The 15,896-nt window shown below is 43.1% G+C and overlaps 1 protein-coding gene across 2 annotated transcripts; it reads left to right on the forward strand.

Annotated features, from left to right (window-relative positions):
• Positions 1-32: 32 nt before the first annotated feature.
• PPME1 (protein phosphatase methylesterase 1) lies at positions 33-14,234 on the forward strand. 2 transcript variants are annotated; one of them, XM_061564056.1, is made up of 14 exons: positions 33-179; positions 2,090-2,189; positions 2,698-2,790; positions 3,187-3,244; positions 3,463-3,514; positions 4,219-4,373; positions 4,773-4,863; positions 5,447-5,512; positions 5,988-6,117; positions 7,590-7,719; positions 8,138-8,182; positions 8,902-8,966; positions 9,318-9,385; positions 12,384-14,234. In XM_061564056.1, exons 1-14 carry the CDS (start codon positions 85-87, stop codon positions 12,400-12,402), a joined length of 1,167 nt encoding a protein of 388 aa, XP_061420040.1. In that variant the 5' UTR covers positions 33-84; the 3' UTR covers positions 12,403-14,234. The 2 variants fall into 2 exon arrangements, with proteins under 2 accessions (XP_061420040.1, XP_061420042.1); XM_061564058.1 differs by having other exon boundaries at positions 5,988-6,111; positions 7,587-7,719.
• The last annotated feature ends 1,662 nt before the right edge of the window (positions 14,235-15,896 follow it).

Below are 15,896 nucleotides of genomic sequence, written 5' to 3' on the forward strand. Positions count from 1 at the left end.
GCCGCCGCCGCCAAAGCGCGCTGGGAAATGTAAAGAGGAGTGTACAGTGCGCAGTGGTAGGTACAGTGCGAGTGATAGGTGAAGATGTCATCCCTGCAGAAGAAGGTGCAGCTGAACCGTCTACCGCCCAGACCTCACGTCCCTGGCAGCTCTTCCTCGGCCTCGGCCGCCTCCAAGAGGTCGCTTTGCACGAGCCGCGCATCTAAAAGGAAGAGATTCAATAATAACAACATGTACTGTATACACGCGATTGTTCTAGGGGTTCTGTGGCTGGAGACGCACGGGTTGTTGACGCTTTGTTAATGCGAAAGAGGAGTCTCAGAGTCGGCGTCGTGCCACCGTAAAGGCATTTCGCACTCACGTGAGGGGTTGCACTAGAGGGCAATGATGATATGGAGCGTTGTGGGCGAAACTTTAATAAGTGTGCCTTCATTAATACTACTGCAAGTGTGCCTTCGTTCTCGTGACGAGCGTTCAAATAGTCGTATGTGACGGCCCGGCAACACTCTCTGCAAGACAAAGAGATATTTAGTTTCCCCGGGTTCCGTCTTAACGTTTGGTAGACAACACAAAGTCGTCCTGCAAGCGACGCGATCGCGTCCCTCGCTCGCTCCATGTTGTCAGTGCGTGAGATTCGGTGATTTTATCAAGCGAATGGTGCCGCTTGTTATACACTCGTGCCGGAATAACATAGACATTTAACACGTAGGCTTGTGCGAACAATTTCATCCGTAGTATAGTTTTTTTTGGGGTAAATTTACAGCGATCTAACCCCAAAAAACTTTTATGAACATTAATTCTAGATTTGAAGCTTTCGTGACTGCAAGGATTCATATTCTTAGGATTTTTCGGTAAAGTCACGTAGGTAAAAATAAAATTAATAAAAGTAAAATAAAAATAAAATTTAAATTAATAAAAGTTAAATAAAAATAAAATCTTTTTTATTTTACTTTTATTAATTTTTTACCTACGTGACTTTACCGAAAAAACCTAAGAATATTTATGAACATTGCCATTCCTCGCAAGTTGCCAGTAAACCTCACCGCCACACGCTTGCGACTCCTGCAATAACCACATCACAATTTGCGGTTGTAGACCTGGAAAGTAATCTGCAGTGCAGATGTCATTTAAAGCCCTTTTTCTAACCACTGCTGGATGAAGGACTCCCACGCCTTTGCGGGTCGTGGGGTCAATTCACCTTATCTCGTACGTTAAAGATTATGGCATGCATTTCAGCCATTCCGAGATTGGGTCTGTTGATAATGGGTTGTTGGTTGGTCACCTAGACATTGGGAGTCCCCGAATCGCTCTTCCATGCAAGAGCCATCGCGATGATGAATGATGGGAGACATGGGGGAGATTGCCACGTCTTGAGCCGCGAGACAAAAACCTGGATGAACAGCACGTTCTCAGTTTAACACGTAGTAAGTAGGCTTTCGCAACCAATATATCCATAATAAATGTTTTTTTGGGTTAGATCACGTAAATATGTAAATGTGTCACTAGACCCACCGCCACCACCCGACACAGCCAATTAGTAAGATGTCATAACATCTACCCCTCTATTTAAGGAACAAAACAGGAGGATTTATCCACAAATCTGACTGTCGCCTAATGACGCTAGTTGTAATTACTGGCGAAACGTCGTACTCGGATTGTAAATGTTGTGGTTTTGCTCTCCCAACACACCGGTGGGATGCACTAGTAACGAATTGACATGTTCTGTTTACGTGATAAAACTTACCAATTGGCTTTGTCGAGTGGTGGCGGGTTTAACGACACATTTACGCGATCTAACCCCAAAAAAACCTGTGTGATGGAGCACGTTTTCACTCGCGTGCCTGTAGAAGGCAGTATGGACATCATTGTTTTTCATGACGTGTGACGTTTGACAGTGCAGTATTATGACTTGTGTGATGTTTGAGAGTTATGTTTTCAAGGATTTTCTCCGAAAACTGAATTGTCCCAACTTGACACGCAAAGCCCATTAACCTATCCTCTGACAAGCAGGGCACGTGCTACACAAAGACCTTAGCAATGAAAGCGGGCAGGAAAATACATGGGCACGGTGTGTTGTGTGTCATTTCAGCCATGGGTTCGGCCGCAGAAGAGACTTTTCCCCGGTGTCATGGAACCTCTACTTCGAATCCATGGATGATGTGGAGGTCGGGGAAGGGGATGATAAGGGAATATCCTTTTCAATTTGCAAATTAATGAAGCCACCGACGCTTGATATTAGTTTTACATATATTTTGTTCGCGATTATTTAAATCGCTTTGGTTGAAATGATAGCATTTTGAATTGTAAGTCTTCTAACTGAAACTTAACCAAACAAAAAAAAACCCCTGTAATTCTACATGTCCTCAGCTGCCACTTCTGCCAGTTGCGGACGTTATTAATCAATTTGATAAAAAAAAAACAATCTGATGCAGATGCATTATCCATTACAATGTCACCATTTTATGGCCCCATACACTTGGATCACAATGTGTCTAATGGTTTAATGTAAGCCACTCTTTACAAGAAAGATATTGTACACCAGTGGCTTGATTAGAATTCCAGTACTATAATTGAAAAAACCAAAGTGTCTATTTTCTGTCAAAAGAGAGTGAAACAGGAACCTTTAGAGATGAGCTGCATAAACATGCTAACTATGTGTACACGTTGTTCACCTGGTATTTCCTGACCTTGCCAAACACCTTCCGAGTATACCGAAGTGGATCAGAGGGCCCTGTGCTCTTACTCTTGCACGGAGGGGGACACTCGGCACTCTCCTGGGCTGTTTTTACGGTATTACATGTGCAAGCGTGACACAGTACGGTATTTAGATAATATCTTGTACTACTAACCCTATAGCTATAACTAGACATGTAAAAATTATTGTTGATAAGCAATTCCTATGCTCACAATATAAACATGTAATAGTGCGTCTCAAATATTGTATGCTCATGCACCTTTTGGCTAATAGAATTTACAATACAATAAGAGACAAGCAATGCAAACTAGACAAATATAATGGTTTCTTGAGTTCAATCATGACCGTGAATCAAAGTAATTCTTTTTTTTCGCCAAAGCGGGTGAATTGTTGCATGCCTATTGACTACTTATGATTTTTTTTTTTATGATTACCGAGTAAAGAAAATGTCTCCTGTAAGTGCATTTAGCTGTTGAATTTGTCACCACCAGGCAGCTATTAGCAGCAACATTGAGTGCCGTGTGGTGGCTGTCGACCTTCGTGGACACGGTGAGAGCCGAAACCGCTTTCGTCACTTTTTTAGTTTCGAAATTAGCTTCTTGAAACCATTATCAAGGATCGTATATTGTGCCTTCCGACAAAATAACACTCCGTTTGCCTAACAACATCCAGTACAGAATTCATATTCTTACAACAATGTACTGGTTTTAAGTGTGAATCAAAGACGATTTGATGACGAACACAATCCGTGTGTGTGTATTTGACAGGGGACACACACGTGAACAATCCTGAGGACTTGTCAGCAGAGACGATGGCCAAGTGAGTCGAGAGCAATGCTGAGCTATACATTCCATTTATTTTTACTTATCCACAAGACAGGATTATATTAAAATATATACATTTGACCTGGCACTGCTTTGTTAAAATATGGGTAAGCTACCTGTAATTAAACCAGGTTCTGAAGTGTGATGGGTTTATGGTTTCAGCCTGGTTACGAATTAATGCACAAAAGATCATCACATTAAGTATTCACTTAATTTGCCCAAAAAATGAATTGCATGTTAGGGCAGTAAAAAAAAGGTTCTTCTCTCTTGTGCATTCCCACCAGCCATCGTACCTTCAAGCAACATGTCCTGCTCAAGCCAATTTTTCTTAAGTCAATATACTTGACTTAAAGCTACCCTAACTGCAGGAATTCATGCTAATAAATAATTTTTATATATTTTTTCTATTTACGTGACTTTACCGAAAGACCCAAATAGTCGTCAATATACTGTGTGTAACTTTATGGATTTTCTCTAATCCATACGTTACTCTGTTTCTCATTGCAATTGTGTGCAGGGTCACCATGCATATTTCCACAATATTAAGTTTTTGTTCCATTTTCTTCTGTCAATGCCCATGTTTCTGACCCATGCTATAGTACTGCAATATGCGCTTACTGAAGTGAACGACTTATCGTGAATACAGATGATGCTTACGATGAGTGTAACGTGCCGACCCGCGTGCATTCATGCTTGCAGGGATGTGGGTGCCGTGGTGGAGGCCCTGTACGGGGAGAATCCCCTCCCCGTTATCATGGTTGGGCACAGCATGGGCGGAGCCATCGCCGTCCACGCGGCCACGGCCAATGTCATCCCCACGCTTGTCGGCCTCATCGTCATTGACGTGGTGGAAGGTGGCCGCCAAACACATTGAGATCTTCTTTAATAAGGAGTTTCGGCATTATAAACATCTGTGCCATGCTTCCTTTGTGCGTGGTTTTGCTACGTGATTTGTGTTGGGATGCTCGTGGATACAACAACTTTGGTGGCTTTTGGAATCTCTCATATTTGCATGTGTTTGTTCCCATCTCCCAAAGATCTTGACTAAAAATGAAAAGCTTAACATACTTTGAAATATTGCTATTCCTCCATGCGCAATCATCATCATCATCAACATTTGTTAAAACATAATAAAGCATATCTGCTGTCGGCACAGCAAGCAGACACTACCCAAAGGTGTCTTTGAGTTGATGACCCACCATCTTAAAGGACCAGACGTTGAGAGCCTTGTGGTGTCCTCTGCTGTCAAACAGGAACGGCGATGGATGCCTTAAACAGCATGCAAAACTTTCTGCGTGGTCGACCAAAGACATTCAAGTCTGTTGAGAATGCCATTGAGTGGAGGTAAATACTCAATTTGTGCATTAACAAAAAATAGCTCAAGATATCAAATTGGGTGACCGGTGTTACTGTTGAACAAACAAGAGAGCAACCTGATTTTGGCAACAACTAGAGTTAAACTGTAACCGAAAGTTATATGTAAAGGATGTGAACAGAGGAAGAAAGTTGTTTAATGGTGTCAGTCACAATATAGTTGAGTTTATCTGCGTCTATGAACTATGTGTTTCGGAATTGTACGTAAAATATTCTCACCTAGTACTATCTTGAAATAAGCATAAGTAGGACTACTATAGAAACTATAAATGCATCTTAACTGTTTAACAATGATGAGACTAGAATATAGCTCAATGAAAACAATAACTATAATTGACAAATTCTGGAATTATAGCTCAAATGATGCTTCAATTAATAACTAGAATTAAATCGGTACACACAGCATAGAATAAGAACTCACATTCATTATTATGGAACTGGATTAACACTGCGTGCCATTGATTTTTCACACTGCTCACCCAAAGCAATCCGAATTAGCCTTGGTGTTGTATTGATGTGATGCTGATTATGATGCTTGTGCTGCTGTATGCAGTGTCAAGAGTGGCCAAATCAGGAACCTGGAGTCTGCGCGAGTCTCTATGGGTGGGCAGGTGAAAAGGTAATGGCTGTCTCCCTTTGTGTTAACTACATTCGCTGCCAAGCCCAACTCGGGAATTCCATACTTTAAGGCTCCTTAAAACACTTGTCAGAAATGTTGATGAAATTGTGTTTCACTGTACACTATCATAGTTTGAGTACCGGATATAAAATGTTTCAATTAAGATTTAGATTTTATAAACATTGTTTATTGTTAGCATTATGTTACATGTAGTTTATCAAGAAAAGGAAGGGATTTTTTTACTGGGAGCCTTTTCTTCACATCTTAAGAGAATTTATGACTTGTGGGGTTGTTCATAAGCTTGAGTCTTGTTTTACGTTATGCTGAATGGTAGTGCCTTAAGTGGTTATAGCAGTGACGTTTATTCATTACTTACAACATGGATGAATTACACAAATAGTGTGCTTAAGACTTGATATTAATCGATGCATTGCTCCACCCTTTTTACCAACTTGCTCATGTTGGTTGCTCACAGATGCGAGAGTGGGAACGCGAGTCCGTCCAAAGGAAACGGTTCGTTCTGCGAGGGCATTCGAGAGGAGGATGAGGAGGGAGACAAGGAAGAGTCCAATCACACCACACAGCCAGCATCACCACCACCACAGGTTGGCATTCAATTAAAATGATGTAATTACTCTCTGCCAAACAGTTATCTTAAATAAACCGTTCAACTGTAAGTTTGCTTTTGGAGAAAATAGTCAATTTCTCACCCATGGAACGAATTCCCTTGCTACTATATTTGTTGATTAAATATGGTTTAATTAGAATATTGGTTGACTAAAATGGAAAGTATCATTACAATAGAAATATTTATATTCAGCTCTCGTACAGGATGTGTGCAGATTTGCCGCAATTCCATGACGTGCTTTTGCTGTCTTAAACATCTTTTGCATGTCATATGCTTTTGGATTCTGGCCGGCACACAATTTCATGGCTGATTGGATTTCTCATAAAATGCAAAGAGTACTTCAAATTACAATATATATTGGCCTCAGCATTGAAATATAGTCACTTTGCAAAGCAAAAAAACAGTTTTTTTACATTTCGTGTTTTGAGACAGTCTTGCTGAAAGGTAAGATTTTCATCAGTAAATATTGTGAAATACCTTTAATGGCAAACTAGCCTAACCACTCACCTCAAAGCAGTGGGGAAATATGATCTCCGTCGGTAACTAAACCCCAACCCCTGAAAAACAACGGTGACAGCCATCCATTACAACGGCAAGGTCACAAAAGAGCCACTTGACATCACCTATTCTGGCTGGCAGGTAAAAAAAAAACAAGGCCAACCCGAAATTCAAGGGGCATAACCTTCAACCGTGTGGAAAAGACGTGCGAAAAGGTCAAAGCCAGGATCAGCTTCATACAACATGGGGGGCCAGCACTCGGACGCAATGTGCAGCAGCACTGGTGCTGATATTTTACTTGGCGAATGAATTCTGTGGCTTCAGCTTGGTCCAGCAGTACCCGCACCAAAGCTCAAAAAATGTTGAAGCCAAAGCCGCCCGAATGACTGCCAGTTTTGTTCCCACATACCTCCTCCAGAATATTTTAAGAGACACGCAACCATCTTGCCCGTACGCCCGCATCGTAGCCAACCTGAACCTACTGATTCAAAAGGACCTTCGGAACTTCCCAGTGTCAGCGGCTCCTGAGGCCATCCACTGGCTTGGCAATATCGATGTGAACATACTAACATTGCCGATCAACCCCCCACTATACGAAACAAGAAGAACATCCAATCTTTGTTTTAAAATGTATGCAACGTTAAGTCAACTTTGCCATATCGTTAAACTCAAAGGATGTTCAATACGTTTATTGTTTCGGTATAACCATGCATGTTGAGTTGTGTTTTGTGGATTTGTTTATTTTAAACACACCCAGGCTTATTAGAACGATACATCGAAATCATCGCCCCTTTCTTGCAGAATCATTCCCCAGGTTATTCTTGCAACCGAGACTATCCTGGTCTCTTTTGAGTTCTTGCCCGGTTAAGCAAAATCAACTTGGCAGTTGAACTTCAGACCTACAGATGACACCATGTTTAACCTGTGCTAATGAAACGTGTGCGTGCGCAGTCAGAGGAGGGCGCCCTGTACACGTGGCGAATTGACCTCTCGACCACGGAGCGCTTCTGGGAAGGCTGGTTCCGGGGCCTCTCCATGCTCTTCCTCTCCTGCCCGGTGCCCAAGATGCTTCTGTTGGCCGGTGCTCCTCCCATTCCAAACTTGGCAACAATCACTTAGCACAGAGGTCCTGTGGATAACTTGATTTATAGATCATTTTGAAACTTCTCACTGCTGAAATGGCCCACACCAATGAAGAATGTTAATAAACCAATTTATTCGTTAAATTAACGGTTTTGGTTCAGTAATTGAGAGCTGAGTTGGAATGAAATCTATATGACACCATGACTTCTGAGGACCAGAATTGTGTATCTCTGACTTGTATTTATTGAAAAGGCTGCTTGTACATAAATTCACAAATGTTATGATAATTTATTCTTGTGTTGTATTGCTATTCGAGTGTAACTACCAGCATCTTTAATTGGAAATGTTATTTCAGATTTTTTTTTTATTTTACCAATACATTTATTACATTTGCTACCTCCTCTACTCAAGTGCAGGTGTTGACCGCTTGGATAAAGACTTAACCATTGGGCAAATGCAAGGTAAGCACTTCATTACATACAAAATATAAACCATGAAGATAGAATTACGCAACCCAGCTTCATGCTAACTTTTACATATTAACTTTTAAGTTTTTGTTTTTAATGTGCATGAATAAGGTAATGGAATTGTCCTTTGTTCATATCTACCTAAACTTTCCTCGCCCTCTCACGATATGTTTACATCCCTCTTATTGGGAACGTGATATCTTAATAAGCAACTCAAACTCTCAAGTTGTCTCGATGACACATCTGTAACGGCACTCTCTGAAAAAAAATACTTCAATGTGAGCTTCATTTGAGGATGTTCAGTTAACACGTAATACAGTAGTCCCTCGGTTAACAGTGACATTGGTTCACGGCTTTTCGGTTAACCCTACGCCTCTCACAGTACGCCATGGTTTGGACTAACGTTGACATTTTTATTAATCGGTATGTTTACGATATGCACGCGGGTGCCAATTTCGGCCAATTCGAGCGCTCGTTAGTGGAACGGATGAACGCTTTTAACACGTAATAATTCCTATATTCCATTAACAGTTATTTTGGCTAACAGTTTTTGTGGAACGGATTAGAAAACGTTCACCGAGGGACTACTGTACGGCAACTTTACCTATCGTTTCCATCCATTGCTGGGTAAGAGCCTTGTATTTCGTGTGTCTGCCATGGCCTCACTGCTGTTACGTGCGCTGCCCTTTTTGTGACCCCAACCGTTCACGCAGGCAAGTTTCAGATGCAGGTGCTGCCGCAGTGTGGGCACGCGGTGCACGAGGACGCTCCGGACAAAGTAGGCAGAGTTTTTTCTTTTCCTCTATTCACTTTGTTTTAATTTCGTACTCAATTCAACACATTCGTCAATAGCATCGCCCTTAAAAATGGGCACGGTGTTTAATAAAAGAGACGTTTTGGGCGTTGGCCCTTCTTCATAGTACATTATGTGCAATTGTCAAGAACGTTATAGGCAGTTTTACATTGACGATTGTGTTGAGTTTTTTTCCCGTTAATTGTGCACCACTGCAAACGCAGCCGTTTCATGAAATAATTTGTTCATATTATTATTGGTTAAATAGCAAAGTATAATTTTGTAACGAGTTATTTTATATATCCACCTCTTTATTTTCTTTTTTTCCCCTTGCAGGTTGCTGATGCAATTTCAACGTTTATGCTCCGTCACCGTGTCGTGGAATCCAAAGGAGATTTTAAAGTGTAAGAACGAGCTGCATAGCTGCTGCCTCTATATCATGAGTTCTTATTTTATCATTGCTTTTGGCAACCTCTTGAATGAGCGTGTCATGTTCACCCCTCACTGTCAGATGAATAAAGACATTTTCGTAATACTGGGCCTCCTCGACTTAGCAACATTCGATTTACAAACTTTCACAGATATGAACAAACCTGCCCATATGTCCAGTTGCCTGTTCGGACCGAGATTTGTAAGTTCAACCGCTGTGCAATAGATGGCGGTGGTGGCATCTACATCTGCAGAACATGAAGAACCAGTGGCATCTCCACCGACAGGAGATTATACAACTTTTAAATCCATTCCCCGTGTTTTGAGTACATGGCGTACAACGTGTTTGGAATCGATAGTAAAGTTGAACTTACAAACAAATTGACTTACGAACAGACGTCTGGAACCTAACTTGTTCGTAAGTCGAGGATTCCATGTATGGGGTCATGTCCTAAATTCTACCATCACGTTTGTGTGCGGTTTTTTGTTCTATCTCGCTTATACAGTTATGTTCGCTAAGTGCAGCATTAGAATATTATTTGCATAAACTGCGTTTTCCATTCTCACAGGTATGATTCGATGCATGTACCATATGTGTAAGACTAGATTTTCTTTGTTGTATCATTGTTTATCCACTGATTACGTCAACTCCGATGAAGGTAGGTGCTCACCTCAAACATAAAAAGAATGCAAAATTTCTGACTACACCCATTGCACAGCAGCAGTTTTTATAAAGCTGCACCGAAATGGAATAGATCATTTCGAGTAGATGGATGAATTCTGGTTAGATGGTACTTTGCATCCAATCGGACCCAGAATCTGATCACATGGTTCTGTTCTCAAACCGAACTTACTCCCGCACGCTTAAGCCTTACTGTAGAAAGTAACAAAAAAGTCGTGCCCATAAAATTATTGATGGTTTATTGTTATGTATGTAACTTTAACTTCGAATGAATAAAAGTTTTGCTAAGTATATGTAAAAAAGGAAAAGCTGTTGTGCCCCATTGTGGCTTAATTGTCAGATGTTACGGGTGGGTGGCATGTTAATATGCATGACAAGTGAAGAATGTTGATCTTTTGAAAACATTTCCCACTGAGCCCTTATAACAGGGGAATATAAATCCCTACATTTAAATCAATCTGGAAAGCCCGGTGCTGTTTATCTGATTTACAATCACCAGGCCTATGACACAAGGCCATATTCAAAATCGTACAACGGATAGATGTGCCCCGTTGGGGATGTTCTTTGTGCGGAGGTGGAATGAGCTCACGGCGGTTTTCCAGAACGATCGGTCAACTCTCGCCAATACCCGGCAAGCGACCGTCACCCACGGACAAGCGCGCCTTGCCTGTCAATGCATGCGGTGGCGTCATCGCGCATGCCTGTGCCATCCCTAAGCAAACTATTTAACGAATGCAGTTTCAGGTGGTGGTCAACGATGCGTCATGTCCTCCTGTGCCAGACAGGAATCGGGCGTAAAAAGTCAGGGAAAAATTGATACGATTCCAAAAGCGTTCCACGGAAATGTGTTCAAAGGGATGTTCTACTTTGATCGATGAGAGGCTAACTGCTTAAATCTACGTGTAAACTAATTCTAGATTTGAAGCTTTCGTGACTGCAATGATTCATATTCTTAGGTTTTTTCGGTAAAGTCACGTAGGTAAAAAACATAAAAAAGTAATATAAAATAAAAATCACGACGTTTCGGAGGCAACGCAAGCTTCCGTCTTCAGGTGGTACCGTCACAGCCACGACAGCTGTATCAAGTAAATGAGAGATTGCAGGAGCTACCACTCCGTTTATATAATCCTTACCCCACCACCTTCTCCAACCATTATATAAACGGAGTGGTAGCTCCTGCAATCTCTCATTTACTTGATACAGCTGTCGTGGCTGTGACGGTACCACCTGAAGACGGAAGCTTGCGTTGCCTCCGAAACGTCGTGATTTTTATTTTACTTTATGTTTTTTACCTACGTGTAAACGTTTGTGTTTTTTTGGTAAATACATTTCGTAAGAGGGACGCATTTTGTGTAAGGAGGAATTTGTATGTACGTATATTTATCCACTACGTAACTCGCCAAAATGTGTTTCCGCCTATAACACTGTACCATTGTTGGTTGCAAATAAAGTTTACAAAAAATAGTGAGAAAATATTATTTGTAGACAAACACTACATTTTGGCAGAAAACGCCCCTTAAAAGGAATTATTGCTAAGCCTACGCGGACATCCCGCTAGTGTCTACATGATGTAGTATTCGTGGTTTTCACCAAAGGCACTGCAGTATATAAATTATGGTTTTAAGATTTTACAGCCCCTTCTCAATGCACTGTTGGATGAAGGCCTATAAATACATTTTCAGTCATGGGGGTTGAGACCACACACACCGAGTTGGTCCGTCCAGCTCTGCGAAGCGGTGGTTCCCAGGATCAGTTGCGCCCTGACTCCTCACTGATGTTAGCCACGGCTGGAAACGGAACTTGGGTCATGAAGTGCTGCCACCACGTATCGATTTACATTGTATTGGCAACTGCTGAAATTCCATTATTTTGACTTTTGTGGATAAAATGGTTTACAATGAGTGTGATTTGTCTTGTTAGTTTTTACGTGAGTTTTGAAGCTATTGTAAGAGGTTTCATAACTTATTTGAAATTGACATGCTACTCCAACAAGTCACAATGTAATAGTTAACAAGGCATTGTGATATTGCACGTTTAGAATTACAATGATATAAAGGGGACCACTTGGATGAGAGAACGTACCCTGGTTAAATACTTCATTTGAACTTTGAAGAAAATTAAGTTGGCTTGGGCAGAACGCATTGTTAGAAGTAATAATTGCGGCAATAGAGAACAACAATGGATTGACAGCCAAAGCAGGGAACACATTCACGTGTGAGGTGACGATAGCTTGTGGATCGGCCTTCATCCAGCAGCAGAATGATCGTGACTGTGGATGTGTTATCTTGCAGATTTTTACCGGTGTGCTGAAGCATGCGCTGCACCTTGTGCACCGAGGTTGTGTCCGGTCACCGCATCGGTTCGAGTAACTTGACTTGGTGTCGTGGCGGACGATCTTCGCATGCAGTTCTCTAAAGTCGTGTCGCTCGCCTTGCACTCACGCGCACTGCACCCCCCCCCCCCCACCCTGTGTACGTAGCTTCGTGTAATAAAAAACACACATGATCGAAGTTTAAAACTCTCGATTATTTCTGCTCACGTCGTTTAGGTTCACTTTAGGTCGTTGCTTGAGTGGTGCATACCTTTATTTGAGCACTTTGGAATGCAAGGGTTGGTGGGTCACAGATTTGTAAAACTCAGAGGTTGTGAGATGACCAAGCGAGTGGGTTCATGCTGCACCTGTTTTGCAGACATTTGAGCTTTATGCCCTCCTGTGCAGGTCTTATCCAGGTGATCACATTTCCTCCGCACAACGCATGCCCCGCCTCAAAGAGAGTAATTGACACTCGGTGAGGCAATCCTAGTTAAATGACTCATACGTTACTCTTTAGTGTATATGTTGTTATTTATTTAATCTCTTCGCCTGCTGATAGATCTGAATGTATTGTGTAAAAAAGGTGCAGTGTTCTAATGGCAAGCACCAAATCACATTTGTCCTTAATATTGTAAAGGAACCGCTTAGTGCTCAGTACTGTCGAGAGAACATCGCTACACGTGAACTCAACTTATCAACCCACCTCGTGTTTTCATCCGAGCATACTGTTTTTGTTTACGTATTGGAACATGTCCAGAAACAGGCCGTGGCAAAGTTTGACATGCAAGGAGGGACATCTGTACACCAGCGAGGGCATTAGGGTGCACATTCGTGCAGAGGCATCTGTCCCACTTGTGAAAACCAAAGCACTTGTAGCCTAAGTGCACGTCGGAAAATAGGGACGGCTTGTAAGAAGAGCAAAACGGTAACAACGGGGCATTAAGTCACAAGCAGAGGCAGGAACACAAAGCACACTTATGGGCCCCAAGGATGATATATGTGGAGGGCGTTTGTCGAGATGAAGCGCTGCTAGGCTCAAGGGCAGGCAGCCATCCCTCATTAACGGTCTTCATTTCAAGCATTCCTGCACAGTAAATCTATTATCTGCTTGTCGAGAGTGTTGCGAGATGGTGAAATGGGTGTTACATTTCAACAGCCGTTAACCTCGCAGTTCGGGCGTTCTATTTTTTCGCAGTAAGTTTAATCACTTATGTAACACCACCGTTTGTTAAGCATACCTTCTTATACATCGCCTTCGTGTGTATAGCTGCGATCACTTTACAGATGCTCTGCACGCGTTCCTCGGTAAAACATTTTATGTAGGCGTACGTTGACACTTCCATACGCGTGAATATTTTTTTTCGGTTGCAGCTGCTGTAACATTCTTCCGCGTGTTTTTCTTGGATACATTGCCCTGTCGCCTTCTGGTCAAGAATGAAATCAAGAATAGAGAAGTCAGGAAGCGTGCCGGCCTTTCCTTGGCAAAGGTGTTTGTTTTCTGTATTGCCGCTGCCTTTGTCACTGCGAGGATGTTTAGTCGACAGAGGCTGCCCGCAGAAACCTGGGAACGAAAATCTTTGTAAGGAATCCGTGAGCTGCGGTGACTTTTCTCTCGGCAATGTTTACGTGTAACGCAATCTGAAAGATGCAGTCACGCGTTTTGTTGTACAACAACGTTTTGTTTGCGTAGCGAAGCCTCTGTGTCGTACTTGGCTGACAATTAGGCTGCGGAGTAACGAGCAAGACCTAAGATGGTTTAATAAAATAAGTGTACGTGCCAACTTGTGCGCATTGTTACAAATTTGAAAATAAAGCCACATTTAAGCCATTTGTAATGTGCCTGTTGCTTGTGTGTTATAAGTAAACTGAGCGTTATATTAGGTGGAATACGTTACAACAAACACATTCCTGCGGAAGGAGCTGGTAGGAACGTTTGGTTACTCGGTCAATGGCCAGGGTCAACGGCGGCGTGGTGTATTCTGCAAATATGGCCGGCTGTGAGGGCGGGCACAAGCCGGCGTGAGTAGGTTAAACGTTGAGTTTTATAAGGGCACCACGGGGTGACCAGCCCCTCTCCACCCAGCCCCACCCAGCCCCTCCCACCGCCCACCCAGCCCCTCCCCACCCTCCCCGTCCAGCCCCTCCCCACCCCCCCTCCCCACCCAGCCCCTCCCTCCCCACTCAGCCCCTCCCTGCACGACGGACATAATAATCCCCTGTGGGCTGGTGTAACCAGGAGGTTCCTACCAGTATTGTCGCTGTTCATGAACGCTGTTCACGCCGCTTGCGTTGATCCGATTTGTATTAAGATTGAGATCTCGATGTGAGCGCACGCGTGTCACGTGGGACGTTTAACAATCATCGGGCGCGTGCAGCGTGGAACGAGTTGATTTGTGTTTGAATGGAGAGTAAATCGTTAAACACGGGGGGGGAGGGGGGGATTAAAAGAACGTAGCGGGGTTGGGAATGGGTTCGTGCGGACTGAAGTTTTCGAAATCCCTACTCTACAAATCAATGAGGAGCGGACGAAGCCAAGATCCACGACACCACAGGCGTGACCCCGACCCTCCAACCATTCAGGGGCCCTGCCCGCGTTGTAAATCTCATCAAGATCAAGAGCCTCGTCATTATTATCGGCATCAGCGACAGGCAAGCGTCCAGTCCGCGAAAGGGCAGAGCGAGCGGTGATGCGTCTAGTGGTGACGTCTCAGGTCAAGGGGCGCACAGTGACCCACACCAAGAGCTGATAATGCCAGCAGACAAGAGAAACGGCCTAACAACTGAAACGACCACCGTCATCGTCATACGTGGCTATGGGAAAAGAGGCAGTTTGGGGTCGGAGCACAGGGGTCAAATGCACGCGTTGCCCTACCGCTTAATCCTATGACCGCGAACGAACCCGGCGGCTACTGCGAGCCAAGCGAGACTTTCACTTGTGGAGTATTCACTATTCACTCTGCAGTCGTGAATATGATAATACTCCGCTAAGTGGCGCTGCTGCTGCTGATGGTTGTATTGCTGGCGATGGTTTAAATTGTAGGTGACTGAAAAAACCAAGGCCGTATGACCTTATCACAATGAACGTGCCCGGTTCCGTCAGATACAGGGAACTAAGTTTAACACGGAGGCTTTCGCGACTAATATCATCCATAATACAGGTTTTTTTGGGGGTTATATCGCGTAAATTTGTGTCGTGGTGGGCTGGTGGCGGGTTTAACGATTTTATATATATGTATTTACGCGATCTATATAAAAACAAACTTACAGGGAACTCGGCTAAGCAGGGCTTGAGTCTGAATAGCCTTGGATGGGCGACCGCCATGCCGCTACTTACAGGTGCTATAGGCTGCTTCGGGGCTGCGTTGTGAGCAGTCGAGGGCAGGACATCACAATATATTGTACTGTGATGTACATGGTGGTCCAGATGTGTCGTGGGACCCCCCCCCCTGCCCCCAATTATCTAAAGCTTAATGTTTTAAAGTAATGTTTA

The sequence above is a fragment of the Lethenteron reissneri genome, chromosome 32, assembly GCF_015708825.2.
Source record: "Lethenteron reissneri isolate LAM-NWPU_2019-01 chromosome 32, ASM1570882v1, whole genome shotgun sequence".
Classification (NCBI taxonomy): domain Eukaryota; kingdom Metazoa; phylum Chordata; class Hyperoartia; order Petromyzontiformes; family Petromyzontidae; genus Lethenteron; species Lethenteron reissneri.